Source organism: Cyanistes caeruleus, chromosome 21 (assembly GCF_971803275.1).
Source record: "Cyanistes caeruleus chromosome 21, bCyaCae1.hap1.1, whole genome shotgun sequence".
Classification (NCBI taxonomy): Eukaryota; Metazoa; Chordata; class Aves; order Passeriformes; family Paridae; genus Cyanistes; species Cyanistes caeruleus.
Window position 1 is genome coordinate 8,865,534 of NC_141721.1, and position 19,019 is coordinate 8,884,552.

At 49.3% G+C, this 19,019-nt stretch overlaps 1 protein-coding gene across 14 annotated transcripts in view; it reads right to left on the minus strand.

The window, feature by feature from the left end:
* The window catches only part of MSI2 (musashi RNA binding protein 2), a 208,073-nt gene that overhangs the window by 45,257 nt on the left and 143,797 nt on the right, over positions 1-19,019 (minus strand). For all 14 annotated transcript variants that reach the window (XR_015278584.1, XR_015278583.1, XM_086860015.1 and 11 more), the window contains 2 exons: positions 5,574-5,656; positions 414-528 (listed from right to left, as the gene is read on the minus strand). Coding sequence is in view for 12 of the 14 variants with exons in the window: in XM_086860015.1 (XP_086716141.1) it covers positions 414-528; positions 5,574-5,656 (198 nt within the window). In the remaining 2 variants the exon portion in view is untranslated. The remainder of the gene's footprint in view (positions 1-413; positions 529-5,573; positions 5,657-19,019) is intronic.

Here is a 19,019-nt window from a genome sequence, read left to right on the forward strand (position 1 = left end):
ACTTCCTCCATCCATGCCATTTAAGAACCAGCAAGATTTTCAATTATCTGTGCTGAACTGTCAAAGCTACCTTTAAAAGAAGGGGAATAATGTGTGACTCAATTCCTCTAAAAAAGGGGAGAGATCATTTTTAGTCAGAATGAACACACTGCATCTTTCATCATTCTATTTTTGCGAGTAAGAGTAAAACAGGCTATTTAAAACATCCATTTAAATGCAAATTTTTTATATTCCAGGCTGGGTGGGGGGGGGAGTTAATCATTTACCACAGACAGGATTATTTTGTACTCCACCCCTGCTAAAGTTTCAGCCTGGCACCCACACAGGTGCAGGGATTTGCTCACCCCTGTGGCTTAAGGGTTTGGGAATCAGGGAGACAACGCAGGCTGTGGAGCGGTGGCTGTGGCACTTACCCAACATTCCCATCCCTAGCATAAAAGCGTCCATGGTGTACGGCAATCCACGTGCCCTTCCTCTCGTCCCTGGTGGAAACATCACTTCTTTAGGTTGTGCTTTCTTACATTCTACCTATTGAGCAGAAACATGTACAAATGAGATGCAAATGAATTCCATGTAAATGTCAAATGCAGAACTGATCTACTTAAGGGGGGGAGGTTTATTTTTAGCGTCTGCCTCCCCACACCTCCTCCCGCTCAAAGGTGATCTTCCAGAATAGCGTAACCAGATTTGAAAGAGCAAACGTGTGTGTCTCTTTAACCACCCACTGCAGCCCCCCAAAGATGACAGAAGTGCTGATTTAAGAAGTTCCGTGTTCCTGAAAGGGAACCTGGCGCTTGTGGGAGCGGGATGAATGGAGGGAGGGCTCCAGCATGGCTCCACTGCAATCGATAACAGAGAACAACTCCCAGTGATCATTACAAAAAGCTCCTTTTAAAATAGGAATAAAGAATCAATATTTCTACCCAGCAGAAAATTTCTGTAAACCCTATTAATAAAGGATCTGCATTCTTTCACTTTCAGTTACTCCTGCTGCCATTGGAAGTTGCTCACTGGCGATTCTACCACTGCCCTGTGAGACAGCAGCCCAGCCCTGCTGCCAGTGGGACATCCAGGACCCCCAGCCAGCCTCTTCCAGGAAAAAGGAGAAATACAGCACTTCTCCATGGTCTCTCTCTCAGGCACTGTCATCTCACCCGCCAGCAGACAGCTCCTGTGCTCCCCTTGGCACTGGTGCTACAGCTGCCCCAGTCAGCTGGTTTGGAGCTAAGTGGAGTCATACCAGCCCATTCCCACGCTCTGAGCAGGGGGTGATGTGCAGGGGTGCAGCCCAGCACTGCAGGGGCCGAGGGCTGAATCCACAGGTTACAGATTTGTGCCTCTAACTCTGCTCTTCTGATTTTTAAGCAGTGTCATTTATCAGGAGTTTGCCCAGCTGATTCCTCCAGTCAAATGACGGGGGGAGCGCAGAAAGTGTATCATGTCACTTCATTCCACAAGCACATCTTGTGGGAGGGCACTGCTCCCAGGGTCATGGCAGCATTGCTTACACCTCACGGCCACCGGCAGTGCACAGCCAGGATGATAAAACCCCTCCAGCCTGGATGGACGGACAATTAACAGGGAAATGAAGTTTGGATTAGCACTGTTAGAAACAATAACCTGGTAATGAGCTGCTGCAACCATACCCCAGCCCACCGCTGCTCTCTGCAAGCCTGGCACCGCTTCTGACTTCCACAGCTCACGGGGATACAAAGGGAATGGCAGCGAGTGCAGAGAGGTTTTAACCAGGATTAAAGGGGAAGCAAAAGTCACCAGTAGGAAAGAGAAATAATTCCTAAGCCTCTGTAAACAAATATACCCCATATGGAGGGCAAGGAAATTCCCTGTTATCCAGACAGACTCTCTCCATGGGAGGGATGACACGTGGGATACAGGACTGGGAGCGTGGTCCTGCTCTGCTGGCCTGGGAGATACTGACTGACCCCAGCCCTGTCAGCTCATCCCTGGGGGACTGCCACACTGCCCAGGCAGCAGTGTCAGACCATGAGGAGCTCTGGGAAGCTGCTCATGCACCATCCCATCAGCAAACTGGGACAGTGTTGGAACAGGAGTGAAGCGCCACAACCAGTGGATACACCGGGGCTTGGATGGTGCCTCTTCACCAACAGCAAAAGCAGAAAGAAAAGGGGCCTTGCTGCTCTTCTGCCAGAATCCAGCCCTGTCCTTATGGGGAAAGGGATGGAGATGGCCAGAACCATTCCAAGGCACAGTTACCTCAAGGGGAAAACCCTGGAGGCAGCAGGGATGTCACACATGTGACAGGACATGCAACGGGGGCTTCTCCAAGAGGAAATGTATATGGATTTATGAGTCAGAGCTAAGCTCCACACTGAGCTGTCCCCAAAGAGCTGCCTGATAAAGGTCTTTGTACACACATCTGGACCTCACTCAAACTTTCAATTCAGCATTTCTGGGCACCTTAATAATTTCCAGATTTTTTCCACCTCCTCATACGAGGATGTGCTACACTTCCAGCAGCCCAACAAAAAAAGGTTAAACTTTAAGGCTGAGAAAAAAAAAAAAAAAAAAAAAAGAAAGAAAGAAAGAAAAGAAAAAAAAGGCAGGGAAACTAAAATTCACTATTTTTGTTTAGTCTAGTTTGGAGAATTAACCTTACAGTGGGGTACTCCTGGGTCAAGCGGAGCAGTCTCAGCCACGGGAACCCAGGAGGGCTGAGCTGGGGAGTGAAAAGCCTCTTATACCCAGCACAACAAAACAGGCTGTCAGCTCTCAGCCCAGGATGTCTCACAAACCCTGGTTAACAGCTTTCCAGGGAAACCAGGGCTATTTTGAGGAAAGCAGAATGCGCAATATCCACAATGCACAAACCCCCATTGAGCCACCCAAAGACAAGGAGACTTTGTTGTGCCAGCAACGTGTGATTCGCAGCCTGGTGGGCTCCAATCACCTTGGGGACAACGTGTCACTCACACCATGGTGAGCCACACCAGGCAGCAGCAGAGAGGTTTTAAGTTTATTTTAAAAAATGCACTGAGTTGTGGGTCTGTTGATCTACCATGTAAATGGCTGGGGCTTGGAATGAAAGAGTCTGGAACAGGCCCTGGCACAGATTGATCAGAGAAGCTGTGGCTGCCCCATCCCTGGAAGTCCCCAAGGCCCACAAAACCTGCAAAATGCCACCCTGAGAGGGAGGAAGAGCCACAGGTCCTGGGTAGTGTTCACAACCTGTTCTAGAACAGCCCAACATTTCTGTCAGCTGCTCCAGAGCCTGACATGAGACCTTGACATGGCTCAGCTCATCACCCCCCCCAACCGGCACTGCACCCAGGATGTGACTCTACCACATCTTAGTCACATCTAAGAGAAAATCTCCATCAAGTTTCTTTCCCAGCTACTTTCACTTTTTCCTTAGAAAAACAGGTGTCTCTTTGCAAAGCAGCCTGCTCCTGTCAAAGGAACAATAATCTGAGGACAGCTTGTTTGGGTTTATTGTCCCCCTGCAATGTTTAGAGCATCTTTGGCCTCCCACGTAAATTCCAACTTCCATTTATTAAATACCTCACTGGCATTTTCTTTTCACTGTCCTGCTGCTCGTTTAATATTACATTTGACATTCTAAGCTTTACGGATGGCAACAGAAGCAGAATGGATGAGCTAAAAATAGCCTGCCAGGGAGGATGGAGCTGGAAATAGGCTGGGGAGCAGCCACCCCACTGCCCTCTGCTTGCCCCTGCCTTTGGGGAAACAGTGTTCAGGAGAGGAGGAGCGAGCTCAGGGCCAGCCAGAGCCCACAGAGCTGTGGGTGTCCCAGCTGGGCAAGCTGGGCACGGGGACAGGGAGGGGGACAGGGAAATGGCAGGGATGGGGATGGGGACAGGGATGGGATGAGGACAGCGTGTCCCAGTCCCAGCTCACCGAGCTGCTGCAAACCCCACAGCCTTGGGCTGGAGCTGCGAGAGCCGGTCCCCTCCACAGCTCAGGGACAGAGGGGGACATGACCCCACCAGTGCCCCCAGCCAGCTGTGTGTCACCCCAGGCCAGCTGTGTCACTCCCAGCTCCCAGCCACACGCACACGCAGCTCCGTGGCCCCGCAGGGGCTGGGATTCAGCTGCAGACACATCAGCAGGCAATGACTCAGTCCCAAGACAGGATCATGTCTCATCCCCTTGCTCGTGGGCTGCTTTCAAAATCCGTGCTGAGGGAGTGACAAGAAGAGAACGCTCTGGTACCTGGAGGGGGCACTGAGTGGGCACAGGAGTGGGAAGGGGATATTTTAATTACCCAACAACAAACACCAACACCCAAAACGGTTTCTCTTGCTCTTTGTGATGTTCCTCGAGTGTTTTCACCCTGTCCCATCCTCCTTGCTCCCTGCTACCTTCCTGTGCAGCCTTCCACCTGGGAAGGAATTTTCCCAAGAGCTCTACACTATTCCTCCCCTCCCAGGAGATGCCAAGAGCCAGGTGAGGCTTTTCCAGCTCACGGGTGCAGATCCAGGGATGAAGCATCAAACACTGTCCCTGCCTGGGGCACACCAGCACCTGCTGCTTCCTCCAGCTCCCCCCAGCACCTCCTGAGCCCTGCTCCAGAGAAAAGCCCGTTGTGAGGAGTGACTAAACCTATGGAGTGTGCCCTGCTGCTGTGCACAGGAAAATCCTGGAGGGGAGCTCTTCCCTCCCACCTGCCAATCCCCACATTTGCATCCCGAGCCTTTCTAATTTGTCCTTGGGTCTGTTGCTGGTGCTGGCTGGGTTTCTCTGTTCTTTTGTTTTAAGGCAGATTAAGAGCATTTAGAAACTGTCTAAAGGGAAAGAGCCTCCCCCCAGCCCACAGGCACTCAGGTGAGGCTCCGTGGGGACAGGCAGGAGCCCCAGTGCAGGAGGGGCTGGGGGGCAACAGCACAGGCAAAGTTCACTGCAACCCTCGGAAGTGCAGCAAGAGACTTCCCACAGGACCAGGAGCACTGCCCCAGCCCTGCCCCACCATCCCACCCCACATTTGGCCAAAGGGACCCTCACTTTTATTTCAGATGCATATTGCAGGGAGGAACAATATGAGGAATATTATTTCAGTGCCCTGGGAAAAATTAGCAAGTCAAATATTGAAGCAGGCCTCCAGCATATGCCAAGGAGATTGCTTTGATCTTATCCACACTAAAAGCTCTATTATTAAATTTAAAGTCTGTGAACACATATCAGACCAATATACAATGCATATCTGAATACACATTTGAGAAGCAAAGGATGTTTTGACAAAGGGAAAAAGAATATTTTAGCCGAAAATATCAAAGTTACTGCAGCAATTGAAATACAAATGCCCCTTTTCATCTGGCTCAGGGCAGCCCACAAGCTGGGACCTGCCTGTCATTGAGGAGGAACTTCACCTGGTTCTCTGCTCAAGAAGCTGAGCTCACACCCTCCTCAAGCCCTTTGGCTTCACACACCAAGAGCTGCTCGGAGCCTGTGGGGGACAGAGCAGGGGCTGTGCCAGCCGTGGTGCAGGCTCAGCAGCCACTCCTGGGCACAGCACACCCTGGCACGAGGGCTCAGAGCTCCCTGGCACCGACACCGCGTGGAGCACCAACACTCACCATTTTATTATTGATTTCGTGGAAATGAATTTCACAGACTTTTTCCACCACGTCTTCATTTTCAAAAGTTACGAAGCCAAATCCTATTTAATAAAGATACAAAAAGGGGAGGGGTGAGGAAAATGTTAGTTAAGCATAGCAATTTCATTTTAATAAAGCATTATTTAGCCAGTGGGACTTTGGAAAACTTCCATAACAACACGCACGTGTGACTACACCTGCTGCCTATGGAGCTGCTCCTGAGCTTATTGCAGCCTAATGGAGGGAAGAAGCATTGTCTCAGGGAAAATTAATACGGTTCTGTTCCAGCTCTTCCATAGGATTTAATGGAGAATTAAAACCTCCTTATGGATTTTTTGATCCATCCTGCAGAATTTAATGGATAGTTACACCCCAGTTACATGATGGCTAGGAAACTACAATAAGGCCGTATTTTCTTTTACACCTTATAGGTTTTTAAGAGCAAACTCTACAAAACCCAATTATATTTCTATGGAACCATATTGATTTCATCTCTTGTTTAATTCCACGGGACTTCTCCATTAGAGCTGACTCATTACACGACCCAAAAACCATAAAAATCCGGGAAGACAGAAGATGATTCCTCATTTACCCCTGACAAGGAGAAAAACCCCAAAGCTTCCCAAACACAGAGCAGCACGTTGTGTTTCTGTGTGCTCTGCAGCGTGCCGGGTCAGCCCTGCTCCGGAGGTGGTTATTTGTCCCTTTCTTCCTGAATTACTTCCTCTAATACCTCATCAGGACATCCTGAGGCCTCCAGGAACCCATTACATTTAAGGCCTCTGATCTAATCGTTGCTCTCTTCTCCACTGCTGTTTCAAAGAGCGAGGATTCGGGCTGCTTGGGGCTGTTTGCTGCCTGCCCATGGCTGTGAGCGAGCCTGCTCTGCTGGGGCTGTGCTAAAGGCGCCCAGCACAGCCACACACCGCGTTCCCTGCTCCTGCCTTCACAAAAACACCTCAGGCTAATGAAAAAACCCCACTCTCGTGTGCTGGAGAAGGCTCCATGAGTCAACATCGACACCAACTATGCTGATGAAACCTTAAGGATCTGTCAAGAGGATGGAGTCCCTCCCCCAGGCTGGAAAAGGCCGGGCTGTGCACTGATGAGAGGCACAAGAGCCTCTCGCACCCAGAGCGGCCTCGGCTCAAGAGGAAGGTGAATCTCCAGGTGAGGTGGGAGCAGCTTTTTGGCAGTGCACAGTGCCTGTAGCCATGGGGAATGCTCCCATTCCACTTCACACCCTCTCACTGGGGGAAGGATCAGCAGGAATGGTTCCTAGCCTTCCTCCAAGGTGTAACACAGCAGACCAAGCTCACAACACTGCTCTGCTTTAGAGCAGGCAGCAGCTTGAATTTTTTTACATAACTCACGTCTTTCATTTGCCTTCTAAATTACTCCACTTAAATCTACCTTAAACAGACCTGCATTAAACCTAAAATTTTTGTGGTTAGCTGCCCGAATCTGGCATCCCAGGAATCCCAGAGCTGGGAGCCCGACCAGTGCGATGAGATGGCCAGGCTGGGGCTACAAGTCATTAATTGTTTGAGCACCAGCAACATCTTCATCATTAGCAGCTCATTAGCGAGTGCTGCAGTTGAGGATTTCTCTTTCAACTTGTGTCAGGTCTTGGTGCCAGGATGGAGGGGAGAGGGAATTTAGGAGATTAGCCCTAATACGCGAACACCACAAGGAAGCCGCTGCAGTCATTACGTGTCTGGACTCGGAAACAAATTTCCCGCTCTCATCCCACTCCATATGGCTTAAGCACAGGTTTATCAAGGAATTATTTATCTGATTAAATCAGATGGCCACCCAGCTTTCTGCATTTCCAGATTTTCTAACAATAAAATAACAATCTGTAGGTGGTAGCAGCCATTTGCAGGTTTCTGAAGGCTTGTGGCACTTGGTCAGACTGGTCTGGAGAGGAAAACCAGAGGTGACCTGCAATGCCCAACACCCCAAACTCAGTGGGAGCAACCAGGGGATTTCCATCTGCAGGCACACAGGCACTTAGATTTCTCCCTGGGAGGGTGGAAAGGGCCTGGCACAGGTTCCCAGAGAAGCTGTGGCTGCCCCATCCCTGGAAGTGTGCAAGGCCAGGGCTTGGAGCAACCTGGGATAGTGGCAGGTATCCCCGCCCATGGCAGGGAGTGGAACTGGATGGGCTTTATGGTTTCTTCCAACTCAAACCATCCTGTGATTATTTTCTTGTTTCACTTTTTGGATATCAAATTCCAACTTTTACTAACTGCACCCACACAAAGATGCCCCTGCATGCATGGTCTTATTAGTTCCCATAATGAATACACACTCATATTTAAATTACCAAAACTCTCAGAAACCTTCCTGGGCTAAATAGACAATTATTTCTTCTGAGAGGTACTAAGAGTCAACAAAAAAATGGTTCTCGGAAAGTGTATGGAAAAGATTAACCCAAAACAAAGGCAGCTGTTGAAAACGGTGACAGAAATAGGATTCCGGTTGTCAAGGAGCACACGTTTTAAAATGAAATTATACTGCATCCTTCTGAATGAAGCTATTATTGGAAGCTAACAAGCTCTATTTAAGAGATAAGCATTTAACAGAGTCAAACGGTTGGGTTTTTTTATTCAAATGAATAAAACTGAATATTCATTTGAATAATCTTTTCTGTAAAATAAAAGACAAAGAAGAGGGAGAAAAATAAAGTAAGAGGCAAACAGATGCCCCAAATGAGAGGCTCTGAGCCAAGCACCAGCACTAAAGGAAGCTGAGACATGTATCCACGACCTTCAGGTGAAAACCCCCCCTCCTCTGGTATCTACTGGGAATGAGGAGTCATTCCACTCCATTCATCTGCTGAAAAAGGAGTCAGTCCACTCTATTCATCCACTGATTAGTGGGCACCAACAGGCACCAACATGATGCCAGCCTAGACACCTGACATCTGATAGTGCAGAACACGTCCTCCAATACACCCTGACACCAGAAAGGAGAAGAATTCACAAAAACTTCTTCATGGAAAGGGTTGGTAGGGGCTGCCCAGAGACGTTTGGAGTGCACACCCCTGAAGGTGTCCAAGGAGGGCCTGGAGGTGGCACTCAGTGCCCTGGGCTGGGGACAAGGTGGGGATTTGGCACAGCTGGAACTCAGTGATCTTGGAGGTCTTTTCCAACCCCAGTGGTTCTGGGGTTCTGTGATGAACTTCCTCTGATCCCAAGCCTTGTTCAGCCACCAAAGCTGCCCAGGCCTGTGGGAAGGTGGCTCCAGAGAATCAGCTCAGCACGTTCTGCCACAGTATTCCAGAAATAAGACAAACATTGTCCAGAAAGGGACTGGAACCATAAAAAGATTAAAATACTGTAAAAGAATAGTCAGAAGCCATAAATACTATTAAGAAGCCAGACTGAAGATACCAAATGTCAGGGCTCCCATGTTCTGTATTTTGGTTTTGATCACACTCTAACCAACAATTTCACGCTTTTGTCATCACTTCAGAGCTTTTACGTCAAACTTGGTAAAATATAGCTGAGATGACGACACCACAGCTACAGAATCCATCTCCTTTCCCTGGCTGGCAGCACCATTCCCATAGCCCCAGGTCTGGCTGCACAGTGATCCGTGTCACAGCTGTGGCTGCACGCGCCGAGCACGTCACCGGCTGGCAGAATTACACAAAAGCAGCTTACCCGGGTAAAGGTCTCACTGTCAAACCCCTGCTCGCTTACAACAAGCAAAACAAGGTGATTGCATCCCACGCCACCGAGGTTAAAGCCAGGCTAATGCTGGGGTTAACCCTGCTGGGCAGACCAGGACCGTTCCCCAGCCCCCAGCCCCAGCCCCAGCATCACCGCCTGGTGCCTGAGCCAGACCCAGCTCACCAGGCAGGCACGGCTCTGAGGGGCCCTCCAGCCACCCAAAAGATGCTCTGGAGGGTGAAGACACTGCAGCTAGAGCCTGTTTTAAGCCCCCAGCTGGAGGTCACCTGATGATGTGGAGCGAGTCACTCAATCTCATCTGCTGTGCTGCCTCTGCCCGAGCTGTGCCCACACTGCGGGTGAGCCTGCAGCATCTCTGCAGCTGGGACGGCCTTGTCCTGCACTGACAGCAACCAGAGAGCTCCTGAAAATATTCTGGGAACTCGGGGATCACCGAGGCCCTTTTGTCCTGCACAGCAACCCTGATGAACAAGGGCAGGAGACGAGAGCAGGGAGAGAACAGAGGAGATTTACACAGCCCCTGTCACACCAACACAGCCCTGCTTAAACCTTGCTCCTGCTGCTCAGCAAGAATCAGCCCACAGTCACTTGTCAGTGCAGATCAGTCCCCCTTCACACACACAGAACACTCCACAGAGCCATCCTGCTCCTCACTCCCACCCATTTGGTGCTGGCACGACTCCCTGGGGTCCCTGGGGTCCCTGTGGCCCTGGCGTGGGAGCTGCCTGAGCAGTGGCTGTGCTGACAGATGGGAATATCCAGCCTGACACCCGCTGCAGCTCCCAGCAGGGCCACGAGGAAATATCAGTTCAGGCTGTGCTCCCTCTTTGTGTCAGGGCTCCGGACCTGACCCACTCGCCTGCGTCTGCTCCTCTCCTCAGATCTGAGTTACTTAAGCTCTGAAATGCTGAAAAGTCCAGTCCTGCTGTGGTATTATTTATGCACCTGCTTTCTTGTTTATACCCATAGTTTTGGCAGCTGGTCCTGTGAAAGGTAATAAAATGCCTCTCAAAAGTAAAAAAAAAAAATTAAAAATGAAGAAATGTGACCAGACAAGCCAGGCATAATAACATTAAAGCCCGTGTCAATTAATTTTTCCTCTTCTTGATAAACGAGCCCCATTCCATCCATTAATAATGAGGGAAGAAACAAGAAAAGTTGACACTAGTTTAATTTATTTTCTCAACTTGCCTGGTCATATTTCTCCCTGTTGCAAAGCTTTCCGGTGCTGCTGGGAATTGCAAGTGGCTCCCACACAGTCGATGCATAGATTGGTGTGAATCAATACCGTTCTACTTTATTCACACGTCCCTTGTAATCAGAGAGGAAAAAGTTCCTTAGTAAGCTCCCAGCCTGCCAAGCTGCCTTATAAAAATAATAATAATAATAAACTTGCAGGTGGGGGTGGACGGGGGATGTGAAACCACGTCCTGTGATCACTGTCACCAAATCCTGTCTTTGTAGATGAACAGAACACACCGAGCAGAGGGGTCAGGACATTTTAATTACCCAGACAGTGAAGCATGTCTGCAAAGGTACTACAACAAGTCATTACCCCCGGAGTCTGGGAATGGGGACCTGGGGGTTTAATCCCGTGTCAGGGCAAAGCCATTCACTCCTCAGCCCCGGAACCCGACAGCCAGGACTTGAAAACTCAGCCCTGACTTTGCCACCTCCTTATATTGTGCCTTTGAAGAAGTCACTTAAATATTCCCTGTGGTCTGCATCCAACACATTTCTTCCCCCTCACTTCCTTGTCCCTTCCTCCGAGTTTTCATACTGCAACTCAGCTTGTTAGAGCCAAAACCTGTCTAGGAGAAAAGCTGACAAAAGCTATTATTTCCTATTATTACAATTTCCTGTGCTGCAAACACACGGAAGAAGAGGTTCTGGTTTCCAATGGAGCAGTTCTGCGCATTCAGGGAACACGGCCATAATCCGAGACACACGTCTCAGATTTTACCTCCTCATCTCCAAGGAGGGGTTTGCTGGGGAGACTGGTGACCACACTTGAAGGTACACCTGCTCCAAGGTGAACAGGATCTCACCTCCTTGTGATAACCAGACCAGGAGAGAGATGCACCACCAGATGGAAGGGGAAGAAGGAGGTTAAAAGCTGTGGTCTAGGATGGAAAATATCCTCTCCAGTCCTGCTGCTGTGACTGACACCCACCAAGGCACGGTGTGCTAATGTACACCTTGGGTATGGAACACAGTCAGGTTCTCCTGGCAGACACAGGCAGCTATTTAAAGTGTCAGTATATTCTCCATGACAGGGGAGTAACTTCTCCAAATCAAATCAGCAGATAACCGAGCCCAGCCCCACTCCGAGGCGCGGGCGTTTCCATCCCGGCGCGGCAGGAGAGCGGCGGTCAGCGCACAGCTGGACAAAGGGCACCAGCAAGATCCTCCTCTGCTTTTGTTTGGGAAAGCTGCAAGGCTCAGGCTCCTTGCTCAGCTGTGTGGTATTACCAAAGTGGTAACTGCTCAGTACAGGAAAAGGCAGCTCGGGGTGGGCAGCCATGTGGCAGCTGTCCTTCTTAACGGGGCAAAATCCACCCAAACTGGCTTGGGGAGGGATTTTCCTGAGGTGAGGATGAAGTGATTTGTTCCCCTCTCAAATGAGCCATTCTGACCAAAGGTTTCCAGGTTCAAAGGGCATCGCTCAGGGCTGGGATGGGGTCCCAGGCCAAGCCCCTGCAGTGGCAGGAGCACCCAGGACCCCCGTGCATGTCACTGACTATGCTCGTGTCAGCAGCACCTGAACTCCTGGTAATAATTTCTTCATAACAACAAATCTTCATTAAAATTTTATTTTATTAACGCTCTGAAATCAAACCAAAGCACTGAGTACATAATGACTGAGACGCACACTACGCAGAGCTTACTAAATGCCACTTTTATCATACTGTTAATTAACAGAAACGATTAATGTGTTCGCAGATCATTTAGAAGCATTAGCGGTGACCTAAGAAAAATTGCAGGTACGTGTGATACATCTGCACTTTTCCATGAATTTTCTACACAGGAGTCCCTGAAGTTTGTTCCTAGTTCAGTTTCTCTCTGTTGGGGACATCCGTCTCAACGGGCATGAATTTGTCAGCAGCTCGGGAATTAAAGCACCAGGCTGGAATGTGAGATGCTGCAGGAGAAAATGATCTCCACTGTTTTCCTTTTCCTCAGTATTTGAGAGCAGCCCCACCTTTACAGCCTTTCACTGCTCCCTGCTATTCTGGTACAGATTTCCCAGCTTCATAAGGAGTCAACAGTATGGAAATGCTGGGAATGCTGCTGGAGGGGAGAATACAGCAGACTCCAACAGGTTTCTTTTTGCTATCAGAGAAGAAAACCCCAAGTATTTGCAAAATCCAGTTAATCCACCTACAACCTTGTGCTTCTGTCTATTCATTAGTGAGACCTAATGGCTGGGACAAAGGCCACCTGTCACCCTGAAAACTCAGCTTCTGAGCTTGCTGACATGGTTTTCTAGAGACTTTCCCAGGACAGTAACTGTAAACATAGATATGTGTACATTCTTTCTGTTACATGTCTTGTGATGGGCATCTCTCATGGCCAGTGCAGTGAGAAAGTGTTATCCTGACCATCCAATCCCTGGCTGTGGTCAGAAACCTATAAATCCTGGGAGTAAAAATAAACTTTCTCTTCTTTTCACCACACCTCGACCTGTGTCCGTGTGATCTATTCAGCACCAGCGGCAACAGCCACCACCCTGGATACCAGTCAGCCCAGCCAGACTCCCATCAAAAAATCAAGCCCCTGATGCTGCCTCAGCCACCAAGTGCCACATCCTGCCATCTTTATCTGTTTGCCCACAGGCATCAGATACTCTCTGCCTGTCAATTCTTCCACAGTTTATTACCAAATTTCTAAAATATTACATTTTTTATTATATCCAAATTCACTTTATTGCATTTGACAATACAGATAATCACATACCATATGCTCTAATGTTTCGAACCCAATGCATGTTGACAGCAGTTTTTATTCATGATGCATAATTCCATCCAGGGCTGACAAAGGCAGCGCAGAACCCAGCCTGGTGTCATGGTTTGGAGGGGGGGAATCCTTTTTTCCATTTCCTTTTCTTCCTTTTAACAACAGATTTACGAAAGTGGGAGGAAAGATGCTTTGCTTTCTGAAGAAATAGGAAATTGGCTGAAAAGATGGGCTTATCAAAGAGATGTCTTCAAAATATTAATAACATGTGGGGGTTGGTTATTGCAATTATTTGCACATGAAACCTGCTGCTAATGGGCTGAGAGAAGCACAAGGGCTCATCAGGAGGGAGCAAAGGCTGGGGCAGTGTGGGGGGCACAAGGCTGGACCCCCCTTCCTGCACATCCTCCTGCCTGGCTGTGGCCACTCAGTGCTGAGACCAGCTCCTCTTCCCCAGGTGAGGGCGGGGAGGGACCCCCGTGTCCTGGGGTGGCTGGGGGAGAGTCCCCATGTGAAAATCCAAGCAATCCCATATCCCAACCTTGTATCCAGGCAATAGATTCAACAACTTGAGAGATGGCCACGCTGTGCAAACCAAACAGGATGCTACGTCTAAATTAAGCTGTAATGACCCGCTCCGAGCTCTTTATTAGCCAGGTAATGATCATTTAAGAGGAGGTTACTATCTTGAGCCAAGGGCACCTAATACCATTACTGAACTTGTTAAAACCTGCCAAGCAAGTCATTATTTCCAACGCTATTTCCTTCTCTCTTAACACAGCTTTCTGCCTCCCCTCCTTGTGCTGCTCGGCCGTAAATCCTGGGATCACGCAGGCTTGGTCACCCTTCCCCAGAGGAGGCTGAATTTAGCTTCCACTCGCCTCGAGCAGGCTGGACACAAGACAAATACTGCACAAAAAGCAAGCGCTGGAAAACTCTCACTGCATGAGCTTTAAGGTCCCTTCCACCCCAAACCTTCTTTGTTTTGGAAGAATTCTGTGATTCTCTGATAACAGGACACTGAGATGTTCTCCTACTTGTCCCTGTCATGCCCCCCAGGGAAACAACATTTAATCCCCCCATATCCCTCATCAACCTCCAGTCTTGCAAAGGCTCATATAAGGAGGAAAAAAACAAGAGGGGGAAAAAAGGGAAAAGCCCAAAGGACACAGGCAGCTGCTCTACAAGTCTGTGCTAAACTCTGCTGGGTGTTGGCACATCTGATGTGCTCGCTGAGGCACTGCCAGTGCCGAGGCACCGGGTCTGCCGAGGATCCGTGCCCAGGGGAAAGGATCCGGCTGGGAAGGAGCAGAGCCGGCTGCCTCTCACAGCATCCCAGCGTGGACAATATTATGAATGACACCAGCAAGCTGCCAGCTCAGGAACTCATTACTGTCAAGGTAGAGCGTGGCTGGCTGCCAGGCCCCCAGCCCTCACGCTCGCTATGCCAGAACATCCACACACAATTTAATTGCATTATAATTTCAAAAGTGCTTTTCAAACTGGAAAAAGGCATTCACTGATTAACCAGCGAAGAGCAAAATTGTTTATGAAATTGAATACAAAAAGCTACAGAAATGTAATTGGGTTGTTCTAGCACCTAATTTTCAAGCCATTTTCCCACTTATTTAATCACGAGATACAAAAGGAACTAGTGAATTGACTTCATACTAATTAGATTACTCCCTGCGATACTCCAAGCCTATATTCCAACTGGTTGATAGTGCTGCTTTAAACAGAACAAAAAATGGAGCAACAGCTTGTCTGGGGCCATAACGCATTTGTTTCCCATCAACCCTCTTCTACTGGAGGGCCATAAAACCCAGGCCACATTCCCCCTAACCTGCCATTGCCAGTCACCCAGAAAGCACTCACTTTCCCAAAAAGGAATGACAATCATTTGCCAAATGATCCTGGCTGCTCCCAGGTGCCAGCTCAGGGCTCCCCATCACAGTGATCACCCAGGTGGGGAATCCCTCTGGAGCGGGGAGTGCCCACAGCTGGAATCAGCAGCACATTAAAAATGTCACGTACGACAGAGGAACTGGCTGTCCCCAGCAATGAACACTCAGGTTCCCCAAGCAGGGAAGAGCCAGTGAAGGGGAGCTCTTGTTCCCACTGGTGGGTGCAGGAAAAGCCCCACAGGCAGAGCCGAGCTCTGGGTCTGGCCCAGGGGCTAAAGCCACCACAGAATTACTGCCAACATCACCAGGGCTGTTCTAAACACTTGGTGCAAAGGTTGTCTCTTGATAGACACTATTAGTCCCTTTTCCAGCAGCAAACCCGGGGAGCAGCAGACAGCTTATTTTATTCTAAATCAAGTCACTAAATTAACAGAAATTTTATCAAGTCTCTGGTCTCCTGAAGAACAGTATTTGAAGATCCATCTACGCCTGCTCCTTCACAGTGTATGCTGGCAGAAGTTTTTTTAAAGCTGCCCAAGACCCACTCTGCACCTGATACAATCTGCTCACAGCTTTTCCACTAATTTTAAATGTTATTAGGTGCAACATAATTGATTATATAATCAAATGTGGAATGTACATTATCAAGATATTGTAGCACTTCACAGGCCATTTAATCAGCATATCTGGGACTGTGCCAAAATGAATTAGCCTGCATTAAATTTCAAGTACATATTATTGGTTGTATTTGTCTCCATGTTTAAGCAGGCGCTTGCTCTTAAAAAAGAAATCTGAAATCCTTCAATTATAGAAACAGGTTATTAAAAAAGTGTGAGTGTTCTTTCCCAAAGCTGTCTCTTCTGCAACCAAGAGCCCAAAGGTGCTTTTCTGTGACAAAGAGGGGGGACAGTGTGTTTCCACCTGCAATGGGGCATTTGTGGGTGCCCTCTGTGGGGAGGCTGGGAGGGGCAGACCCCCAGCTTGCCCCCATCCAGGCCCGTTTGTGCCACACCTCAGCAATGGTCCAGTTTCAGGCTGTCACAGAAAACCAGCAGGAATCAGTGTCCCCCGGCTGATGACAGGGCCACGGTTAAGCCCTGCCCTGGTGCCCCTCTGTCCCTGGAGCCGACTGAAAAGGGATTTTAAAGAAGGATTTCTGCCTGATTCCAGCAAGTGGAGGAGAAGCACGAGGCAGCTCTGTGGTGAAGGAACGAGGCCAAAACCTGCCACTGCTGCTGCTCCTCTCCGAGCACCTGCCAAGCCCAGGACCTTCCCCTTATTTGTGCTGCTGAAATTTAACCCCTCCACCGTGGATTCCGGGGTGCAGCAGCTGCCAGAGGTGCCCCCAGAGAAATGATGCAGCTCCAGAACTGACTTTGCAGGGAGAAATGTTTCCAGCAGCTGAACGGCCACGCTCAAGGTGACTCCTGCCTACCTGGATCCTGCAGCAGCAGCAGAGAGACAGCTCAGGGCTGGGGGGAACAGAGCCCCCCCCAAAACACACACGGCTCCAGGCTCCCAGCTGCCAGCAGAGGTTACAGAGTCCTCCCTGCAAACTGCAGAGGGTGGAAGGCCAAGTGAAGGGCACTTTGTTGGGAGTGTGCAGGTGTCCTTCTCTCATTAACGCATGAGCACCAGCCAAGATAAATGGGCAGGTGAAAGGCCACAGGCTCCAAGAGTGGTGCTGGTGATGCTGCTGGCAGCTGTCCCTGCAGTCCCCAGGCAGAGCACCCAGCGTGGGGCTCGATCCAGCAGAGACACCCCCTCCCCACTGGTGCTGCCAGTGTCAGACCAGTGCGGCCCCAGCATTGCTGCGGGGAAGCTCTGCAGGAGCCACCAACTCAAATGCTCAGGTGAACGAGGCCATGAGGGCACATTTTACAGGTGTACCCCGCCCTGGAGTGCAGAAAGCCCCCCATCTTCATTAATGTTTTTCCTCACTGTGCTTGAGCTGCTGGATTTGCATCCCTCACCCAGGTGAAATGCTGCTGCTGTGCCCACAACCCGCTGACACGCTTTCCTGCAGCTCTGCAGCCTGCATGGATCTCACCCTCCCTGGGCTGCAGCCCAAGGCTCTGCCAGCCCTGGCTGGGAAGGAGAGCATGGATTCTCCGTTGCCCTGCTGACTCCATGCATCACAATGCAAAGGAATATCAAATCAGGCACCAAACAACAAAAAACTATTCAAGGAATTGAAATAATTGACTTGGGTCAAGGGAAATACCAGCAAAAATGAGCAGCTTAGCCTCAGGTTAAGCTAATCCCTTTGAGCTGTGCAGTATGACCCCTCTGGACTAAAACTTCAGGCAGCACACAACATTCCTGGGCATTATTAATATCCTTGGCCAGGACTCCATCCCTGCTGCTCACGCACCGTATCAGTATTTGCCTAAGCAAACAATGCAGACTGCTGTGAGAGAGAGAGCCCAGCCAGGACAGACACTCTGAATGCATGCACCACTTGTTCCTCTGGGTACACATGTAAAGAGCAAAGTAATTGCTCAGCTATTCCTGGAAACCAGCTCCCACCACCACGGAGAGGCCAGCACGCTGCAGCTCCCACCACCACCGAGGGTGTGAGATACAGCCTCAAACATCCCTGAAAATGCTGACCCAGCTTTCCCCTGTGTGCATGGGCTGAGAACAAGGAAAAAGTTCAAATTGGTTGGGTGCGTGTTCCCCGGAAAGCTCTGATAAAAGTGCATGAGGTGGGGGAAAACACCCTTTTAATGTAAGCTTGATTTTTGTTCAGGACCACAGGTGAAGTGAGGTAACACAGAATCACAGAATGGGTTGGGCTGGGAGGGTCCTTGAAGCCTGTTCCATTCCACCCTCCTGCCATGGGCAGAACACCTTCAGAGTGCTCAGACCCCCACCCACTGCCTTCAGCTGTCAGTGTCTCCTCATTAACACCAGAGATGCTGCATCCATACTCCTCCCCTCAAACAGCCAAACAGATTTGCTTCTACAGTAATAGCTCCAGATAGTCAGGAGTGATCAGATTTTACACATGTCCAGGGGCAAAAGCTGACAGTGGCCATTAAAATGCATATATAAAATTTTTAATATGGCATAAATTTTTTTTTATACGGCAGACACACTTATCCAGACACCTGTTCACACGGAAAACCTGAATCCAGCACCGAGATACCCTGGGAAGTGGGTCCTGTTTGTGCTCTCCCTTCTGCTCCCCATGAAGAAGGAGGAGGTGACACAGGGCTTGGGGCCAGGCATGGTCCCTTTGTGAGCAGCCCACATCCAACCCATCACCCTCCAGTGACCCCCCAGGAGCCCAGCACCCGCAGCTCTGCCCAACCCTCCAGGAAACTGAGGATGCTTCTGCTTTCCCAGCTGCCTGCCTCACCCAAGGGGCACGGGCAGGGCAGCAGCACAGCGCCTCGGCCCTGCCAGAGCCCAGGAGATAATCTATTTATGGAGTCCTTTGTTGATATTCCCAATCTCCTGTTGAAGTGACCAGAGTAAACTCAACAGATCTTAATAATTTTTTTCCACTGTTGCAAGCCAGCAATAAAATAAAAATTAAAAAAAAAATTTAAAAAAAAGAAAGAAAAAGAGAAAAAAAAAGCCACGAGTGTAGATTGGGAGCCCTATTGGAGAAATCCCATTATTCTTTGCTGCATCAATAAAAGCAGTTTTGCTGTTTGATAGTATAAAGTGTTTAAGAACCAGATGCAACAAAGGAGCAGCATCACCCTGGGAAAGGAAACTTTTAATAGGGACCACACAGAGCAGAGCAGCTCTGTGAAAGGGATCTGCTGGGAAAGGAGAAGGAAAACAAGGCTAAGACAAGCACAAAACTCAGAGCCCTTTGCTAATAATGACATCTAAATTTTAAAGTATCA